The following is a 16701-nucleotide window of genomic DNA, read 5'->3' as shown; positions in this document are numbered from 1 at the left end:
GGGTCTTCATGACTCCACTCTTCCTGAAGTGAAAGTATAATTTCATGAGTCAATTGGCTAGGCCAGAAAGTGTTTCTTCATTGTCATATTGCATGGCAGCCATTGTACTTCTTTTCTTGAGTTTCCATGCAGTGGATGTGACTCAGAGGCTAGAGTATTTGTCTAAGCTACGTTAGACCAGGAGTTCTATCTTCAGCACCACGAGAGGGAAAAATATTCCATCTCTTACTTATGGTTTTTTTTTATAGAGAAGAGATTAAATAAGCAAACAATAATAGTTTTTATGAAGCAGAAATGGTTTATCAACATACTGTCCAATTTTACTAAGTACTTCACTGTATTTTGTTTATTGATTTTGCAGATAATTTTACTTCTTAGCAGAGATAAGGTGACATTACTTAATGTTAACGTAACATTACTTTTCAGTTAGATCCTCCTATGTGTTGTACTAAAATAAACCTGAGCTGGTACTTTATTTCTGAGAATATTTCTTTCAATGATGAAAGGATTTTTTGGCTAAAGTGATATGAAGAAAACATTTATCCTACCCAGAAATCTGCAGGAAAATAAATACATGATTTAAAATCTTGTAAGAATTTTACTCAGGCAAGCACTTTGTATTTATTTATGTATATATTTTACCTGTGAATCCATGTATGCATATATGTATGAATCTCTTTCTCTATTTATCATCTATCTATTAAATATTGTATGACAGCCAGGCACTTGGGAGGCACAAGCAGGTGGATCTCTGTGAGTTTGAGGCTAGCCTAGTCTATAAAAACTAGTTCCAGGACAGGCTCCAAAAATAAAATAAAAGAATCCCCCAAACAGAAACAGACAAACAAACAAACCAAAATATTTTATGACTTAAATATTTCTTTACATCTAAAATGCTACCAATATAGTTCTATCTTTGTAAATAATTTTCATCTAAATTTGAAGAGATTCTGATGAAACTAGCACCTTCCAATGAAGAGAATCCAATCTTTAAATCATCACGTAGGCATTCTGTCCACTATTTATTTTCACCAATATTCATTGTTTTCTGAGAAGCCCAAGAGTTGTGAAAACACACGAAAAGGAACAGAGAAATGCTTCCTATGGACCTACTAGAGTGCCCACACAGAGTTCATTAGAACTCAGAGGACATGGAATCACAGTACCAGCTCTTCCATGAACTTTTTTGTGGTTCTCATTTTTACGTTTCATTCAACAAAGAGTAAATGAATACTCATTTGTTTATAATGACCAAGCAGAAGGGCCAACTTTTCTGAACTCCATCATAATAAGCAAGCACTGATGAATGATTAGAAATATACATACATACAAAAAGCAAACCCAGCAATACAGAGTTATTCGTTAAATTTGTGGCTGGGAGATTAAAAGGTGGAAGAATTGAAGACTCATTGGCAACTAAGGCTATGGAGTACAAAGGGTTAGAAAGTCACTGGGCCAGGTGATTGTCAGAGTCCCTGCTGGAGCACGTTGGGTTAATTACTTAATTACATTCACTCACCAGAGCACCGCTACTCAGGAGGATCATGAACACAATGAAGGTCTCAAACCAGTTGTGCTCAACTATTCGGAAGCAAGTTCGACGCAGGTTCCACCACTGCTTTCCTCGCCCTTCCTCCACGCTAATTTGACAGCACTTGAATCTCCGGACACAGCCTGCAAACATAGGCTCCCAATAGGAGTAGAGAAGACAGTTCTGCTGCCGCCCTCATGCACCTGCCAACCCCAGGTTCATCCTTCTACCGTGATCCCTAATTGGTTGTGATCACACTTTCAGCTTACAGCAACAAGTGTGTATTTATGAGCGATGGGAAATCGATGGGCCACACGGCAGCTTCAGATTTTGCCTTTTCTTTACACAATGATGCTTTCATAAAAATACGGTGTAAATCACAAATGTGACAAGTAGTTTATCTTTACGGTACAATTGTATTACATTCTGTTGTAGCTGCTCGATTAAAGGACTACAAAATGAAATTGATAATTGAACATTAAACATCCCCCTTAAGAAGTGTGTAGAGCGGCAATTCAGATGTCATCAGCAAATGGGTACTCTTGTGGTGCTCCTGGCAGGGTGTGTATGTTTCTCTGAGATAGCTGAGTTTACTAACAGGTGATTTGCATGGTCCTGCTTCAATGCGCCTTTGACTTCCCCACATTGCTTTTATTTTCTGAGTCAAACCCGTGGACATCACTAATTGCCTTTCTAAACACCATGGAGGAAAATTAAAAGGGAAAGAAGAAAGTACTATATATGTTCTTGTGTTTAAGTACTTTACACTAAGATTTTTTTTTTTTTAAAGAGATAAATACAGGAACACTGCTCTAAGGCAAAAGGAAGACATAATGGCGAGAAAAGGTGGGATGTCAGAAGAAAGCAGAGAAAGAAAAAAGGGGCAGAAGGAAGGCGTAAGCTGCCACAAGCACCAAAAAAGGGGGGTGGGGAAGTAATCATAAGTATGAGCTGTCAGGTGAATTCTGTTTGAGTTCGTCAGCACAACAAGAAACTTCCTGATGGGCACACAAAGGTGGTTTTGAGAAAGGTTTAGCGTGATGGTGTATGTAGTTTATAGAGGGGACAAAGGAAGACGGGTGACGTTTTAGGCCTATGAGGCAAAGAACGACGAATATAAAATTACAAGTAAACTGAGATTTCCCAAACTCAAATCGCAAAGGCGCGAAACCATAGTAAACACTAACTGTAGGAGATGGGTCTCACACATTTGCCTGCATCTCTGTAGGCTCAAGCAGGCTCTGGGCAGGGCCCAGGAATCCAGGGCACTGTGCATGTCCTATGTTCACAGTATGCATTAAGAATTTTGCTTTTCATCTAAAAACCTGGCTTTAAATTTAAAACCCCCTGAGTTTTCATAGCCAGAATATTTACCATTCGGGCAAGTTCTCTTGGTGAGCACTGGACAAACATTTAAGACGTAAACTTCTTGTAAAAAACAATCACGATTTTCTCTGAAAAAATGTCAATTAGTCATGAGTTTTGATGAAACAAAAGCATTTTTCTCTAGACTCATAACCTCTGCTACGGTTGAAAGGAAATAATCAGAGTACGGTACTGGATTTAAAATTTTCGAAATGCTTGAAATGGGCCTAAGTTTTAGCGTGTGTGAGGGACCCACTTTGGATGGTTGGCAGCTGCAAAAGCCGCCCTCTATAGGCGAGTGCGAGCATGACCACCTCCCCTTTACCTTCAGTGAAGCAGGCTTCGGGCTCCAGGGTTTCTTCAGGTTCAATGACAGGCTGTTCCTCTGCAGGGGCCCCAATGTCCACTGTGCTCCCTTCTGAAGAGCTGCTGCTTTCATTGAGTTTCTGTGCAGAAAACGAGCATAAAGAGCAAATCCCTTTAATAATTCCCTGGTCAGCGGCTTACCACAAAGGGATTACTATTAGGACTTTATTTTGTGCTTTTCTTCAGGAAAGAAGGCCTGAATCTTTATAGTAAAACAGATATTCGAGAAGGAGAAGCTCACTATAAATTCCTTGCCCAGGAATTTCTGTATGCAACCAGAGTGCCATATCAGGTTGGGTTGTTACAAGTGACCATCAGTAACACATAGTGAGGACATTTCTGTCCTGTGGATCGGGGGGGGGGGGCAGTGTCATGATTTGTAGGAGTGGGGAGAAGAGAGAGAGGATGAAACCAAGAGAAACCTTAGGAAGAAATAAAATCCTTAGTCTATTCTATGTTTAAACATATATATATATATATTTCTTTAAAACTATCTTACTTCTGGGCTATTATGACCTGCTGCTTTAACTTACATTTATAATATCCACTGTTATGTAGATAAAAAGATCAGAATTATTTATTATAAAAGCACTCATATTTTTATATTCCATATGCTTTTTGGAGACAAGATGTCTTACAAAAAGTTTAAAAAATACATCAATAAACAAATATCCTTAGATTAGTAAATGAGCAGGTTCAATTACTGAAAAATATTTTAGAATATAAAGCATTGCAAAGACAGATCAATAAATCCACAGAAAAGTCAATTTCCCTCAATGCGTAATGTTCATACTAATATCCCATGTGAAGCTAATTAGATAGAAGCACTGTTCTCAGGGTTTGGCAGTAGTAACCAAATGCATGGCTCTCTTTTTGACTTTTTGGGATACAAGGATGGCAAAAACAGCAGGAAATACATACTTATCCTTAAGATAGGAACTAGTTCTGTGAGTCCTTTGTAAAGATGGCATGCTGGCCTTCAAATTTGGATAAAACTAATTAGTTCCTTTGATAATTTAGTCCGGTAAGATACACTGAACACTAACAACATGGTAGATGCTCAGTGTTTATTGGCAAACAAAGCATCTATGGGCCTGTTTGATAGTTGAAAAAAAAATGTATGCTATTTTCCAAACTATAGATTTATGTAGACCCTAAAAGACATCACTCCAAAGACCCACTCAGCAATATTTATAAATAATAAATTTTAAACACCATACCAAAACTGTTCATATTTAGAATAGAATTTCATCTATATGGAACAGAGGTTTCCTTTGTATTTTCTCAAAGAAAGATGACTTCTACATCTGTGTCTATATCCACCTGATTGTCTTCCTTCCTTTTAAGTTTCTTGTGGAATAGAAAATTACAGATCATAAGGACCTGTGTTGATATGAAAGATAAGTCTATTTCTGAGTGCTCATTGTGAAGATTGTCTCTGACGTTATACACAGATTCTTCAATAAAAGTTGACTTAACTTTCCCCCCCCAAAAAAAAGTTATGTTAGCCTGTTTACCACATTCAGCACCTGGAGTATTCATTGTTCAACACAAGATGTAACAACTGATAGATTTTTTTACATCTACATTTGGGTTGCATTTGCTTTGAATGACCTAATCTTTGATTCTACAACTTTGTGTGACTTAAAACATACCCAAGGATAAATCATGCATTTGCTTCTCTAACAAATGAGGAGAATCCTTAGATGGAGGGCTTGAGTTGCAATGCCCATCATTTATCAGAACATGGTCTTCTGAAGATCCTTATGTCTTATCCTCAACGTAATTGGTATTTACCAATCGCAATAATTCCAGGCTGAGACTTGCCACCTCATTAAGTCATGTTATACCAATAGCTTTTATTGGCATTGCCAGTGTTGTTAAGAATTAATACTTCTTTATAAAACACTATGTGAGCAGAGTAGCATTTCATTATCATGTAGCATTCTTCACTATAAAGACAGTATTCTCTGTTATGATGCTTTCTCTAATTGTAATGATCAGTGAATTGATTTCAGAAGGTAAGAGTCTTTAGCAACATTCATTAACTATTAGAAATCTTATCCCCCCCCTTTGAATAAATTTTTGTGTGGGCAGAGAGTCAGGTGAAATTTAATTTACATAGCAAATTCATCTTCCTGAACATTTAGCAGTGATCTGCTAGATCTCTAAATTTATTTTAGTCTTTAGCAAGAATCACAATATCAGATATAATTAAAATAAAACTTCTTCAGTAGTATCATGTTTTCAGTGCCGAATGGAACAAAAAGTTTTCAAGCAGTTTGTTGTCAAATAAGGCCTTCACAAATGAGTTATTATTTAAATAAAAGTTGCTCCATCAAGTTATAAATTGAATGATGTTAGCAAGAACATATAATTTAAAATTTCTCATTACATTTATTTAGTTGTTTTGTATATGCAGGCACATGCATGCCACACACGAGTGTGTGTGTGTGTGTGTGAAGGTACATGTGTGTTGCAGCACACACGGAATCCAGAAGACTACTTGATGGACCCAGTTCTTTCTTTCTACTTTCTGGGTCCCAGGTATTAAGTTCAGATCTTCAGGCTTGGTGGCAAGTGTCATGGAAGTAGCTCACTGCCTCATAACTGTTTCTTCCTTGAACCAATGATTTTGTGCTATAAGAGTGACATTTGTTAGTACAATATTGAGCTGGTTTTACTTTTTTACCAACTTTTTTCATAAGGGTCACAGTTTTTTACTAAAATACCTTTGAGGTACTGATTTTTTATTCTGCCTTTCAAAGAAAACAAAGTTGATAGATTTGATGAAACTAAGTACTATTTTTCTTGTCCTAAAAAAAAAAGACTTATCTGAGAAATTCCTGGACTGAAATTTTTAAGAACTCAGCCAAAGGTATTATGTTACTATTTTCAAGGTGTCATTGTGTGTAGAAGGCAAATTGATCCCCATCTCAATAAGACCCACTCACAATATATTTATATTCACATTTCATATTTTGACATTTTAAGGCTGCTTACATATGGTTTTCACTCTTACAAAGTCTTTTTTAGGAATAAACACAGGCTGATAGCTTATTATTATTATTTTTATATTGGCATCCTAACTCATAGAGATAATATGAGCTTTAAATTATTTCTACTTGTATTTTAGTCTTTTGAGTTATTAGAAAATTCCTTTGTAGTGAGGATATAGCAGGACAGTTAGATTAAAAAATAATAAACACAAGGTAAATATTGGTGTGTAATTGGGAGAACAAAAACTCAATTATGTTTACTAAAAGTTAGATTTCATAAAGACCTGTCCCTTCTTAGTTTTTAGATGGAATTCTGCTGTGGGAACTCCTTCAGCCAATAATTGCCTTTAAGATACCAGCCCACTTTGGGTGTGGTCTCATGTACTACAAACCAGATGAAAAACAGACGTGGGACTCTTGGCTGCAGGATTTGGTTCTAGCTCCCAGTGCACGCAGAGGACTGCAGATCACTACCCTTTCTGATAGTTTATTTCCAAATAAATATATTCCATTCCAGGCTATTGGGGAACTCTTTTGTATGTCAATAAAATTCTGTCTTCTAATTTAAATTAATTTATTGACCAGATCTGAGGTTAGATACCCCCATTCACTGTCTATTTTCTGGAACTTACTACGATTTACTTTGAGTTCAAATACAAAGTTCAGTTTTGTAAATACCTTATGGACACTTGCAAATAATACCCACATTAAAAATACTAATACTTATGAGATAAATGTAAATTTGAAAAAAAACTCATACTTTCACCTCCATTGTTGTGTCTTTAAGAGACATGGTGTCTTCATTTAATTTGTTACTTACATTTTAAGCACAAGATTAAAAACATTGTATCAAAACTCTAGAAGTAAACATATGCTTACCAATATATTTTTATTTTTTTCATTGTCAAAATAAAAAAAATGAGTTTAATTCTTTTTGATATAACAAACAGGGGAGAAAGCTCTTTAGCTGTAAGGGAAGGGTACACTTCAACTTTGGAGACAAGACATGTTTCCAACAACATTTTAGAGATACTAGGTAACAATGCAACCCAAATGTCTTTCAAACAAGAATTTTACTAATTTAAAATTTAATTTGGTTCTCCCTTTTCTGTTCTTAAATTGCTACTACTTTTACTATGAATTGAAAGTATTGTTTTTCACTGTTTTGAGATTGATAAAATATTTTAAAGACATTTTGGCACTTATTAAGCTATTAATCAATATTTAACTTATTAAATCCCAAATGGACTTAATAGAGAGTGGGTATATTTTTACACGTGAACTCCAGGAGCTAAATTATACACATATCCTCCGATCTGTGGAATCCATAAATACTTGGCAGGCTCTCTTAAGAGGTGAGATGAAGGGATGCAGAAACCGCATTGTGCTTGAAACATGCTTTTTGCCTTGCCCACTAGGGCATTCCAAAATCACTTAAAACTGCCATCTTGATGCTAAGAGCATTTTCCCTTCACGGTGGATTTATGCCATATTTCTTGCTTTTAAAGACGTTCTTTGGTACAGAAAGTGATTTTGACCTTGAAGGTGAAAAACACAACACAGAACAAGCAAAGCACGCTTGGTGTTGTCCGGGAGGAATCAATCAGATGGCTTGTTCTTCTGCTCAGCTTTAATTTTAAACATGAAATGCTTTTATTTGGAGACCAGATTTACTACAGGGATCTTATTTATGGGTATTAATGAGAGTTTAACTTTTAATAAGTGATCAAAATAAATAATTTTGGAATATCATGATCAAAGGGTATATTGCACCGTTGCATGTATGTAGAGACACAACAAAGAAAACACATGTATAAACTGAGCATGTATCGACCTATGAATAGAGCATGACCTAGTTTAAATCTTAGCCTTTTACTGAGATAACACATATATGCAAACACGTATAAATGAGATCCCTGCTACTCTGTTTATCAGTTATTATCGACTCAGTGTTAAACGGAGGGAATGGATTTGGAATGTGTGAAGGAAGATGTATGTTTTGTTTTTTTTCACACTCCAAATTCATTTCCATAGACATTGCAGTCAGGATTTTCCCACTATTGTGCCTCTGTGCTGTTTCCTTCCTCTTCTTTCATTATGAATCCCCAAAATATCTCAATGCAGTCACTGATAGTTTTAATATCAGCTCCTGCTTCTAAAAGGGGGAATTGGTCACTTGACACACAAACTTTATAAAAGCTTGAGTCATTCTTTTTCTTTTTTTTTGGTTTTTCAAGACAGGGTTTCTCTGTGGCTTTGGTTCCTGTCCTGGAACTAGCTCTTGTAGACCAGGCTGGCCTCGAACTCCCAGAGATCCGCCTGCCTCTGCCTCCCGAGTGCTGGGATTAAAGGCGTGCGCCACCACCGCCCGGCTTTCAGTCATTCTTAAATTGACATGTACAATAACCTAAATTACGACATATGCCTTGCAGTATCTGCCTCGGACAACTACCTACTAAATACCGCATGGTTTCACTTGAACATGGTGGATAAACCAACAAATTTTTATTAGGCATCAAATGTCTTTGACATATTGATGTCTTTAAAGTATTTGGACTATAAGGATGCTTTACTATTTTGGGGACGACTATTGAAGCTTGAATCACAGATTCTTTGTTTTAGATTTTTTTTTTTAGAATTGTCTTACAAAGTTATCTCTGTCCTCAATGAATAATATACCATCATATCTCATAACACCCATTATAAGTTGAAAATATAAGTAAAAAGTATATTAAACACACACTGAACACTGTAGCTAGCAGCACAGGAAACAGGAACACATTGGTTATGGAGAAATAGTAGAAGTGAGTGAGTCCGACTCAGGGACAGCCTTAATATCTGCTAATGTTTAAAGTTAATATTTTTCTAAGTAAGATCCCATGCACTGAATCGTATTCCCCCACCTGTTTTTCTGTTCCATCTTCAAATGCTGAAGCTATCTATATATCTGAAGCTGAGGCTTGTCAATGAGCCTACATATCAAGTGAATCATGAGGCTAAGGCTATAATCCAGTAGCGTGATGCCCTTACAAGTTGGGAAAGAGAAAACAGATCTATTTCTCTTCATGTGCACATATCCCAGAAAGGCTCTGTAAAGACACAAAGAAAGTGGCCATCTACAACTTTAGAAGATGGCCCTCAGCAGACACAGACCCGGTGGTACCATGGTCTTGAATTGTCTACTTTCCAGAACTGTGAATAAATAAATTTTGGTTATATCACTCATCCAGTTCAGATCGCAGTGCTATTTTAGCCCACATAGAAGTATAACATAACGCAATTTTAATGTGGGGAACAATATGGACCGCTTCTTTCGAAAGTTCACTTCTGTGTATTTGAGCTGAGGTGATAAATAGAAAAACATAAATACTCATAGACAAAGCTCTGGATTTCACTTTTATCAGTTACATGCTCCTAAGCATCCAAAATAGTTTTGATTTATTTTTACTGGATAAGTTACAATGCCATGTTCCCTCACTGTTCATTATAAAAATTAAGTACTCATATAATGATGTTATTTTATTTTCATTTACCATTTGTTACTCATTTAACATTTAATATTCTTTAATAAGACTGTGAAAAATCACACATTAGTATTATGCTTTGATTTGTCATTCATCTTTCTGGGATTGAGTCTTTGGTTTCTCAGTAAAATAATATTTGACCTTATGTCAAAAGTTTCTATAAATTTTAAGTACAGACAATATAGTCCACATACATTTATTTATACATATACATATGCATAGATTTCTACCTCCCCAATTTTTTTTTTTTTTGGTTTTTCGAGACAGGGTTTCTCTGTGGTTTTTTGGAGCCTGTCCTGGAACTAGTTCTGTAGACTAGGCTAGTCTCGAACTCACAGAGATCCGCCTGCCTCTGCCTCCCGAGTGCTGGGATTAAAGGCGTGCGCCACCACCGCCCGGCCGCAAATTTATAGAATCTTACCTCTTTGCTTTCTTCTAGATCCGATTCACTGCTAAAGTCCTCTGTGTTTAAGTTCTCAAAGTCAGACTCCCCCACAGCAATGGGAACAGTCACGGTGAGGCTGGGGTTGTTTATGAATGACATGTAATCACTCTCATCAATGATGTACTTTTCCACGCTGCTGCCAGTTCCTATGCCACTGGTGGTTCCATTCACGTCTTTCAGACAGTTAAGATCTTTCCCAATTTCTGTTGTGTGGTTAGATACACAATTCTCTTTTCTGTTGTTTAGATCATCCAGTGGCTTAATTTCATCTAAAATCTTCTGTTTCCTAACAAAGGACTGCTGAATAAACTCGTATATTTTTCTTTTCACATAAGCTATTCCCTTGTGCATTCTGTCCACGGCAATTTGAAGGTTGTTCATTTCATTGTCGTCATCAGTGGCTGCAAGGTTGTCCGCACTAAATGAGCTCAGAAGCAAGGCCAGAAAGAGGTTCAGGACCTTGAAAACAGACATAGGTACATCTTCACCAAAACACAGAGGAGAGCACAGGTTCCTTATCCCCTAGGTTTAGAAATAATCTAAATCTATAAGAGCAAGAAATACAGCAGCCATTAGAAGTTAGATATGCAGATCACACACTGTATATCATAGGCTCTGGGTTCAACACCCAGCCCTGGAAAAGTCTTGGACATTCAGAATTTGTGATATGGCCTTATCTCTATAAAACAAAAGCATTTTTCCTACTGCTCTGAAGATTTCCCACACATGAAATGAAGAATTCAAAGTAATTAATTTAGCATTGTATTTAAAGTGATATGAGTAAAATGAAACATATTCACTGAAATAATGTAACAGTTCTAAATTTAAAAATCATTAATAGTTGCAAATATGCATTTACATATACTTTGAAGTTTCTTTCTTGATGGTTTTATGTTGATGGGTGTTAACAAAATCAACATGATTACGACCAAATTTAGGATTAAAAGCTTAAGTCTTCAAAATGTTCATTGACCTTTTTTTTGGTTTGTTTTTTTCGAGAAAGGGTTTCTTTGTGTAGTTCTGGTTGTCCTGGAACTAGCTTTGTAAACCAGTCTAGGCACAAACTCACAGAGATCCTCATGACTTTGCCTCTCACGTGTTGGGATTAAAGGCATGCACCAGCATTAACCAATCTTGTCAACACTAATCGATATCAAAAGATCTCTCCCCCTCCACATGCATGCGCGCACGCGCGCGCACACACACACACACACATACACATGCACAAAGAGACACATATACATGGCATATATACACGTGGCAGATTTAAAAAAGATTTTACCAATTCTATGCAATTTAAAAAATAAATGTAATGAAATGATTGACCTAAAATGGTGTTAAAGATAAAAATTATAGATAATATTAGTGTGCATACATTTTAAAACTGTATTTCTTTATTACCATAGTGTATTGTGATAGTATATATTACCATATTACAGTATTTGTTCCAGAATGAGACTATAAACATATATAAGATCAGAGGTATTAAACATTAATGATGATAAAAGTTATTTTTAATAAAATGGGCACCACTCTGTCATGCTGTGCGTATATATCTGAAATGCTTATCAAATTTGGGTACGTACCACAAGGTTGCCAATCACCATGACCATCATGAAGACAGTGAGGCACATGGCTTGGCCAGCAACCTCCATGCAGTCCCACATGGTCTCTATCCACTCTCCACACAGCACGCGGAACACGATCAGGAAGGAGTGGAAGAAGTCATTCATGTGCCAGCGTGGGAGTTTGCAGTCACTGGCAATTTTGCAGACACAGTCTTTGTAACTTTTGCCAAACAGCTGCATGCCGACCACGGCAAAGATGAAGACAATGATGGCCAACACCAGGGTCAGGTTGCCCAGGGCGCCCACCGAGTTGCCAATGATCTTGATGAGCATATTCAGTGTGGGCCAGGATTTTGCCAACTTGAACACTCGGAGCTAGAAAATGAGAACAAATTAATATATATTATTATGATCTTCACAAGCATTAATTATATTGAGGCTTACTAAGGAAAAAGGGGGTGCAGCCAGTGACAGTACTCCTTCCTAGCCTGAATGCAGCCAAGAGGTTCATAGTTAACCCTACACATCCCGAAACCCTCCTACATTGTCTTGCTCTAACTTTCTCAGATTTATGGTTAATATTTGGATCCTCCCAGGAAGAATCTAATTTTTCCAGCTTTTAGTTACATAGATCACCTTCTTTGAAAGTGAATTCTTAGTTATATATTGGAAACTGTTCTTTAATTTGTTTCTCTGAGGCATACCAAATTTCATACTGTCATATTAACATCTGATTGTGAATAAGTTTTGCCAAAGGATTCATTTGTCAAGGTTTTAAGTAACTTTACATTGAGCCTGATATGAATAGAAAAAAATTATGTTAATTAATATTACACTGGAGTAAAGATATAAATAAATACACATGCATTGTACACCTGGAATAGTTACTATGACTCCTCTTTGATATTCAGGACCACGTATATGAATTCATGCATATGTTAAATAGTCTTATAAATTTTTTGGTTTTTGATGGAATAGATTTTCTAGAATTAGAATTACTGCCTTTTGGGTGAAAGTCATTCACTGCTACTAAGGGCTATTTACATTTTCAAGTCATTATCAAAATATTGATCATATCCATTGAGCACACTTCTTCAGTTTGAAAATATTAATTTTACAGTCATTAGAAACAATAGTTCGTCAACATGGGCAACAGAAAAAAAGACATTAGTGTTCAATGACAGGGTTAGTAACAGCTCAATGGCAAAGCATGTTCAAGGTTCTGTGTTATGTAACCAAGCACTGAAAACTAATAACTGAAAACTAATATTAGTAAAGTTTACATGTCTAAATTTTTCAGAAGAAAGCTTCTTTTTTATATAAATAACTGGAGAGATAATATTCCCATTTAGAGACATCAAGTTACACAAAACCATAAGACGTTAAGTCTATGTGTGGGAAAGTCTATGGCACCATTGGGGAAAACAATTATCATTGCCATGGTCTTCTTTACCAGTCGAAATGAACGGAGAACTGATAATCCTTCCACATTGGCAAGGCCAAGTTCTACCAAGCTCAGTGTCACAATGAAACCATCAAAGATATTCCAGCCTTCTTGGAAATAATAGTAAGGGTCCATGGCTATGATTTTCAGGAACATTTCCGCTGTGAAGATCCCAGTAAAAACCTAAGATCAAAACAAAATTACTCAAATTCTATCAGATAATGATTATGATAAATATACCATCGTATTTTTCTATAGATAAAAGGCTTAGGCTACTTCTCCATTACTGATCCTGTTACTGTCTTCCTTGTAGAGGCAAATTTAGTTGACAAGGCTGGTTTGAATTATTTACTGTATTATCCTCACAGATGTTCCAGTAACCAGCTAAGGGAATACTATAATTATTCCATTACAAAAGAAGAAAACAATATTCCAAGGTGCATAAAACACCCATCTTTTATCAACCAGCTAGAAAATAGCCAAATTAGAATTTGTGCACCAATGTACAATTTGGATGCTGTTCATTCCATTAAATTGCCTTTCTTTCCGGACCTCATGTAACCTACATAATGATAAGATTTTACTCACAAAGTTTTATTTGTAAGTTTATCCTTATTTCTTTCAAATAAGGTAGCTATTGTTCTTTTACATCTTGTGTTGCAATGTTACCATCACTATCATTAATAATTATATACATTTAAAGCATATTCCCATACTACAAATAGTAGAGATTTAAAAATACAAATACTCTATAGGATATGCATATTTTCATTTTCTATATCAATAAAATTGTAAAATTCCTCCTAAATATTATATTAAATGCATATCATACTTTACATACTTCTTTCTTCAAATAAAAGCTGAGCTTTCTAAGTTCATTCAGAAAATATTCTAATAACTGATGTTTTAAAGTAAAAAAAGGAGAGTATTAAGTGGAAACTTTGATTAAAAATTGGTTTACTAATCACGGTATGTACAAAATGCCGTGGGTACATTCCATATTTCATGGTCTGTATCTAGAACAGATTTATATGGCAGAGCATTGACTTCCTAGAACCTAGAAGGAGAAAAGATGAAGACACTTTTGTGTTGTTGATCACTCTTTGAAAGGATGCATAAGGAAGAGAATTCATGACCTTATTTGAACCATCTAGATGCTATCCCTTAATAAAAACAGTGATGCTATCCTTAATAAAAAACCATGGCCTTAAATTCTGAAACACTTCAGATTTTCAAAACATTGGAAACATCAATGTTGACTTTTTAATGATTATTACAGGTCTATGTTCTATTTCACTTCTTTTTTTCACAGACATTAAAGGCCATTCTACCTCAAAAATCAGTGCATAGACAGTTGGTTATTTATAATTGCATTAGGGATGTAGGAATTGTGGTCGAAAGTGTTTTAATAAGCTATTAAATATAGTAAAGAGTTTCTCAAACAGAAAATTTGAATACTGAACAGATTTACCTTCTAGTATGCTTACCAAGTTTCCTACTGTAAGCACATTATTGAAATGATCCGTCATGGGGTAGTGCTCCATGGCCATGAAAAGGGTATTTAAGACAATACAGATGGTGATGGCTAGATCAACAAATGGGTCCATCACAACCAGGTTGACAATATGTTTCACTTTTAGCCAATATGGGGAACAGTCCCAAATTAAGAATATGTTGGAAAATTTATACCAACAAGGTGGACATTTTTGCCTTGATTCTTCTAGTTCTAGATTAAAAAAAAGAAGGAAGAATACTAAATGGCTATTTTTGCAGTATAAATATTTATGTTAGATCACTAAACATACTTTCAATAGCAAGAGTATTTCTGTTTGCTGCAAAGATAATTACTTGATACAATGAAACAGATACCATCAGACATATACATAAGGTAGAGGTAAGAAAGAAATAATTTTCCTTTTTTGGATTAATCCTGCTGCTGTACACTTGGCTGCTAGTAAGGTTGTTGGCCTTATAGATAAAGTTGCAACAGGAACATAGATAATTAACTCTGTGTAAATTCCTGTGTTCCTGACAGGCTGCTCATTTGTAATATTTAGGATAAGGATTAATGAGATACATCATGCTTTAAACATGCTTTTATTTTGTGAAAGTGACTTGTTCTTCTCTCCAATCTTAAAATTATTTTGGATCATGATCTAAGAAACCATTTTGGTGAAATTTGAAGCTAATCACATCAGAAGATTTTTGACCAATGAATTAGAAACCTCTCAGAGTTCCCACATACTACTAAGACATTAAGAGAACAGAGTCCTGCACACTGAATTAATATTCAACACTTTCAGAATGTATGACCACCCATTTAATACCGGGGTCATTTATTTTTTTCTGAGAATATATATATATATATATATATATATATATATATATATATATATATTGCTAACATATAAATGGAGATATTTGACTCCAATAAGGTTAACACAAGTTGGATACAGAGATCCACAGTGGACCACTGAGCTGAGCTCCCAAAGCCCAGTAGAAGAGAGAAAGGAGTGATTATATAAGCAAAGGGGACAAGACCATAAACAGCTGACTTGAGATAATGGGAGCTCACTGACTCTGGTCCAACAGCAGGCGAACCAGTGTAGGACCAAACCAGGCCCTCTGAATGTGACAGTTGTATGGCTGGGGCAGACTGTGGGGCCACTGGTAGAGAGATAAGGATTTATCTCTACTTCTTGTACTGGCTTTTTGGAGCCGATTCTCTTTGGAGTGATACCTTGCTCAGCCTAGATATAGCAAGGAGGGCCTTGGTCCTGCCTCAAAGCAATGTGCTAGACTTTACTGACTTCCCATGGGAAGCCTTATCCTCTCTGAGGAGTGGATTGGGGGTGGGGTGAAGGGGGAAGGTGGAGGGAGCAGGAGGAGGGGAGGGAGTGGGAACTGGTATTAGCTTGTAAAATGAGAAACGATAGGCTTAAAAATTAATTAATTAATTAAATAAAAAAGATAATGCAAAATAATGGTATTGGGGTTTGTTACAAACCTTCTACTGTATTTGTTAAGATGCTGGCTATACTCATTGCCCTTTGCCTTTGGGAAGGATCTTCCAGAAAATCCATGGAAACATGGAAAGAACTTGACCTCCTCTTTCTCATCTCAGTTTCAGTGGTTGTTCCCTGTAAAGAAAATGCTAAGGCATTAAATGATTAACCTGAGCAATATGGTGCACAAAAAAAAAAGAAAAAAAAATGGAGACAGTGATTTTCATGAAACACATGCATCGTGCATCTTCATATTTAATTGCTGATGGCAGATGCTGGTGACTTATTGGATTAATAACCTGGAATATTCAAACTGTTAACCATGTAGTCATAAAATAAAATTTAAATGTTTGACTCCTTGATTTTATAATTATGATATAACTATGATATATTTTATAATTATTATATAATTATAATATAGTTGGTAAAGATTTTCATGGGCATATTTAAGTTG

At 35.8% G+C, this 16701-nt stretch overlaps 1 protein-coding gene across 4 annotated transcripts in view; it reads right to left on the bottom strand.

The window, feature by feature from the left end:
• Scn1a (sodium voltage-gated channel alpha subunit 1) overlaps positions 1 to 16701 on the bottom strand; it is a 116603-nt gene that overhangs the window by 23581 nt on the left and 76321 nt on the right. For all 4 annotated transcript variants that reach the window (XM_057755181.1, XM_057755183.1, XM_057755182.1 and 1 more), the window contains exons 13-19: positions 16250 to 16382; positions 14730 to 14968; positions 13252 to 13425; positions 11817 to 12173; positions 10207 to 10689; positions 3222 to 3342; positions 1520 to 1674 (exon numbers count right to left, since the gene is read on the bottom strand). In XM_057755181.1, coding sequence (XP_057611164.1) covers positions 1520 to 1674; positions 3222 to 3342; positions 10207 to 10689; positions 11817 to 12173; positions 13252 to 13425; positions 14730 to 14968; positions 16250 to 16382 — 1662 coding nt within the window. The remainder of the gene's footprint in view (positions 1 to 1519; positions 1675 to 3221; positions 3343 to 10206; positions 10690 to 11816; positions 12174 to 13251; positions 13426 to 14729; positions 14969 to 16249; positions 16383 to 16701) is intronic.

This window comes from Chionomys nivalis, chromosome 22 (assembly GCF_950005125.1).
Source record: "Chionomys nivalis chromosome 22, mChiNiv1.1, whole genome shotgun sequence".
NCBI lineage: Eukaryota > Metazoa > Chordata > Mammalia > Rodentia > Cricetidae > Chionomys > Chionomys nivalis.
This window is presented reverse-complemented; position numbering and strand designations above follow the sequence as displayed.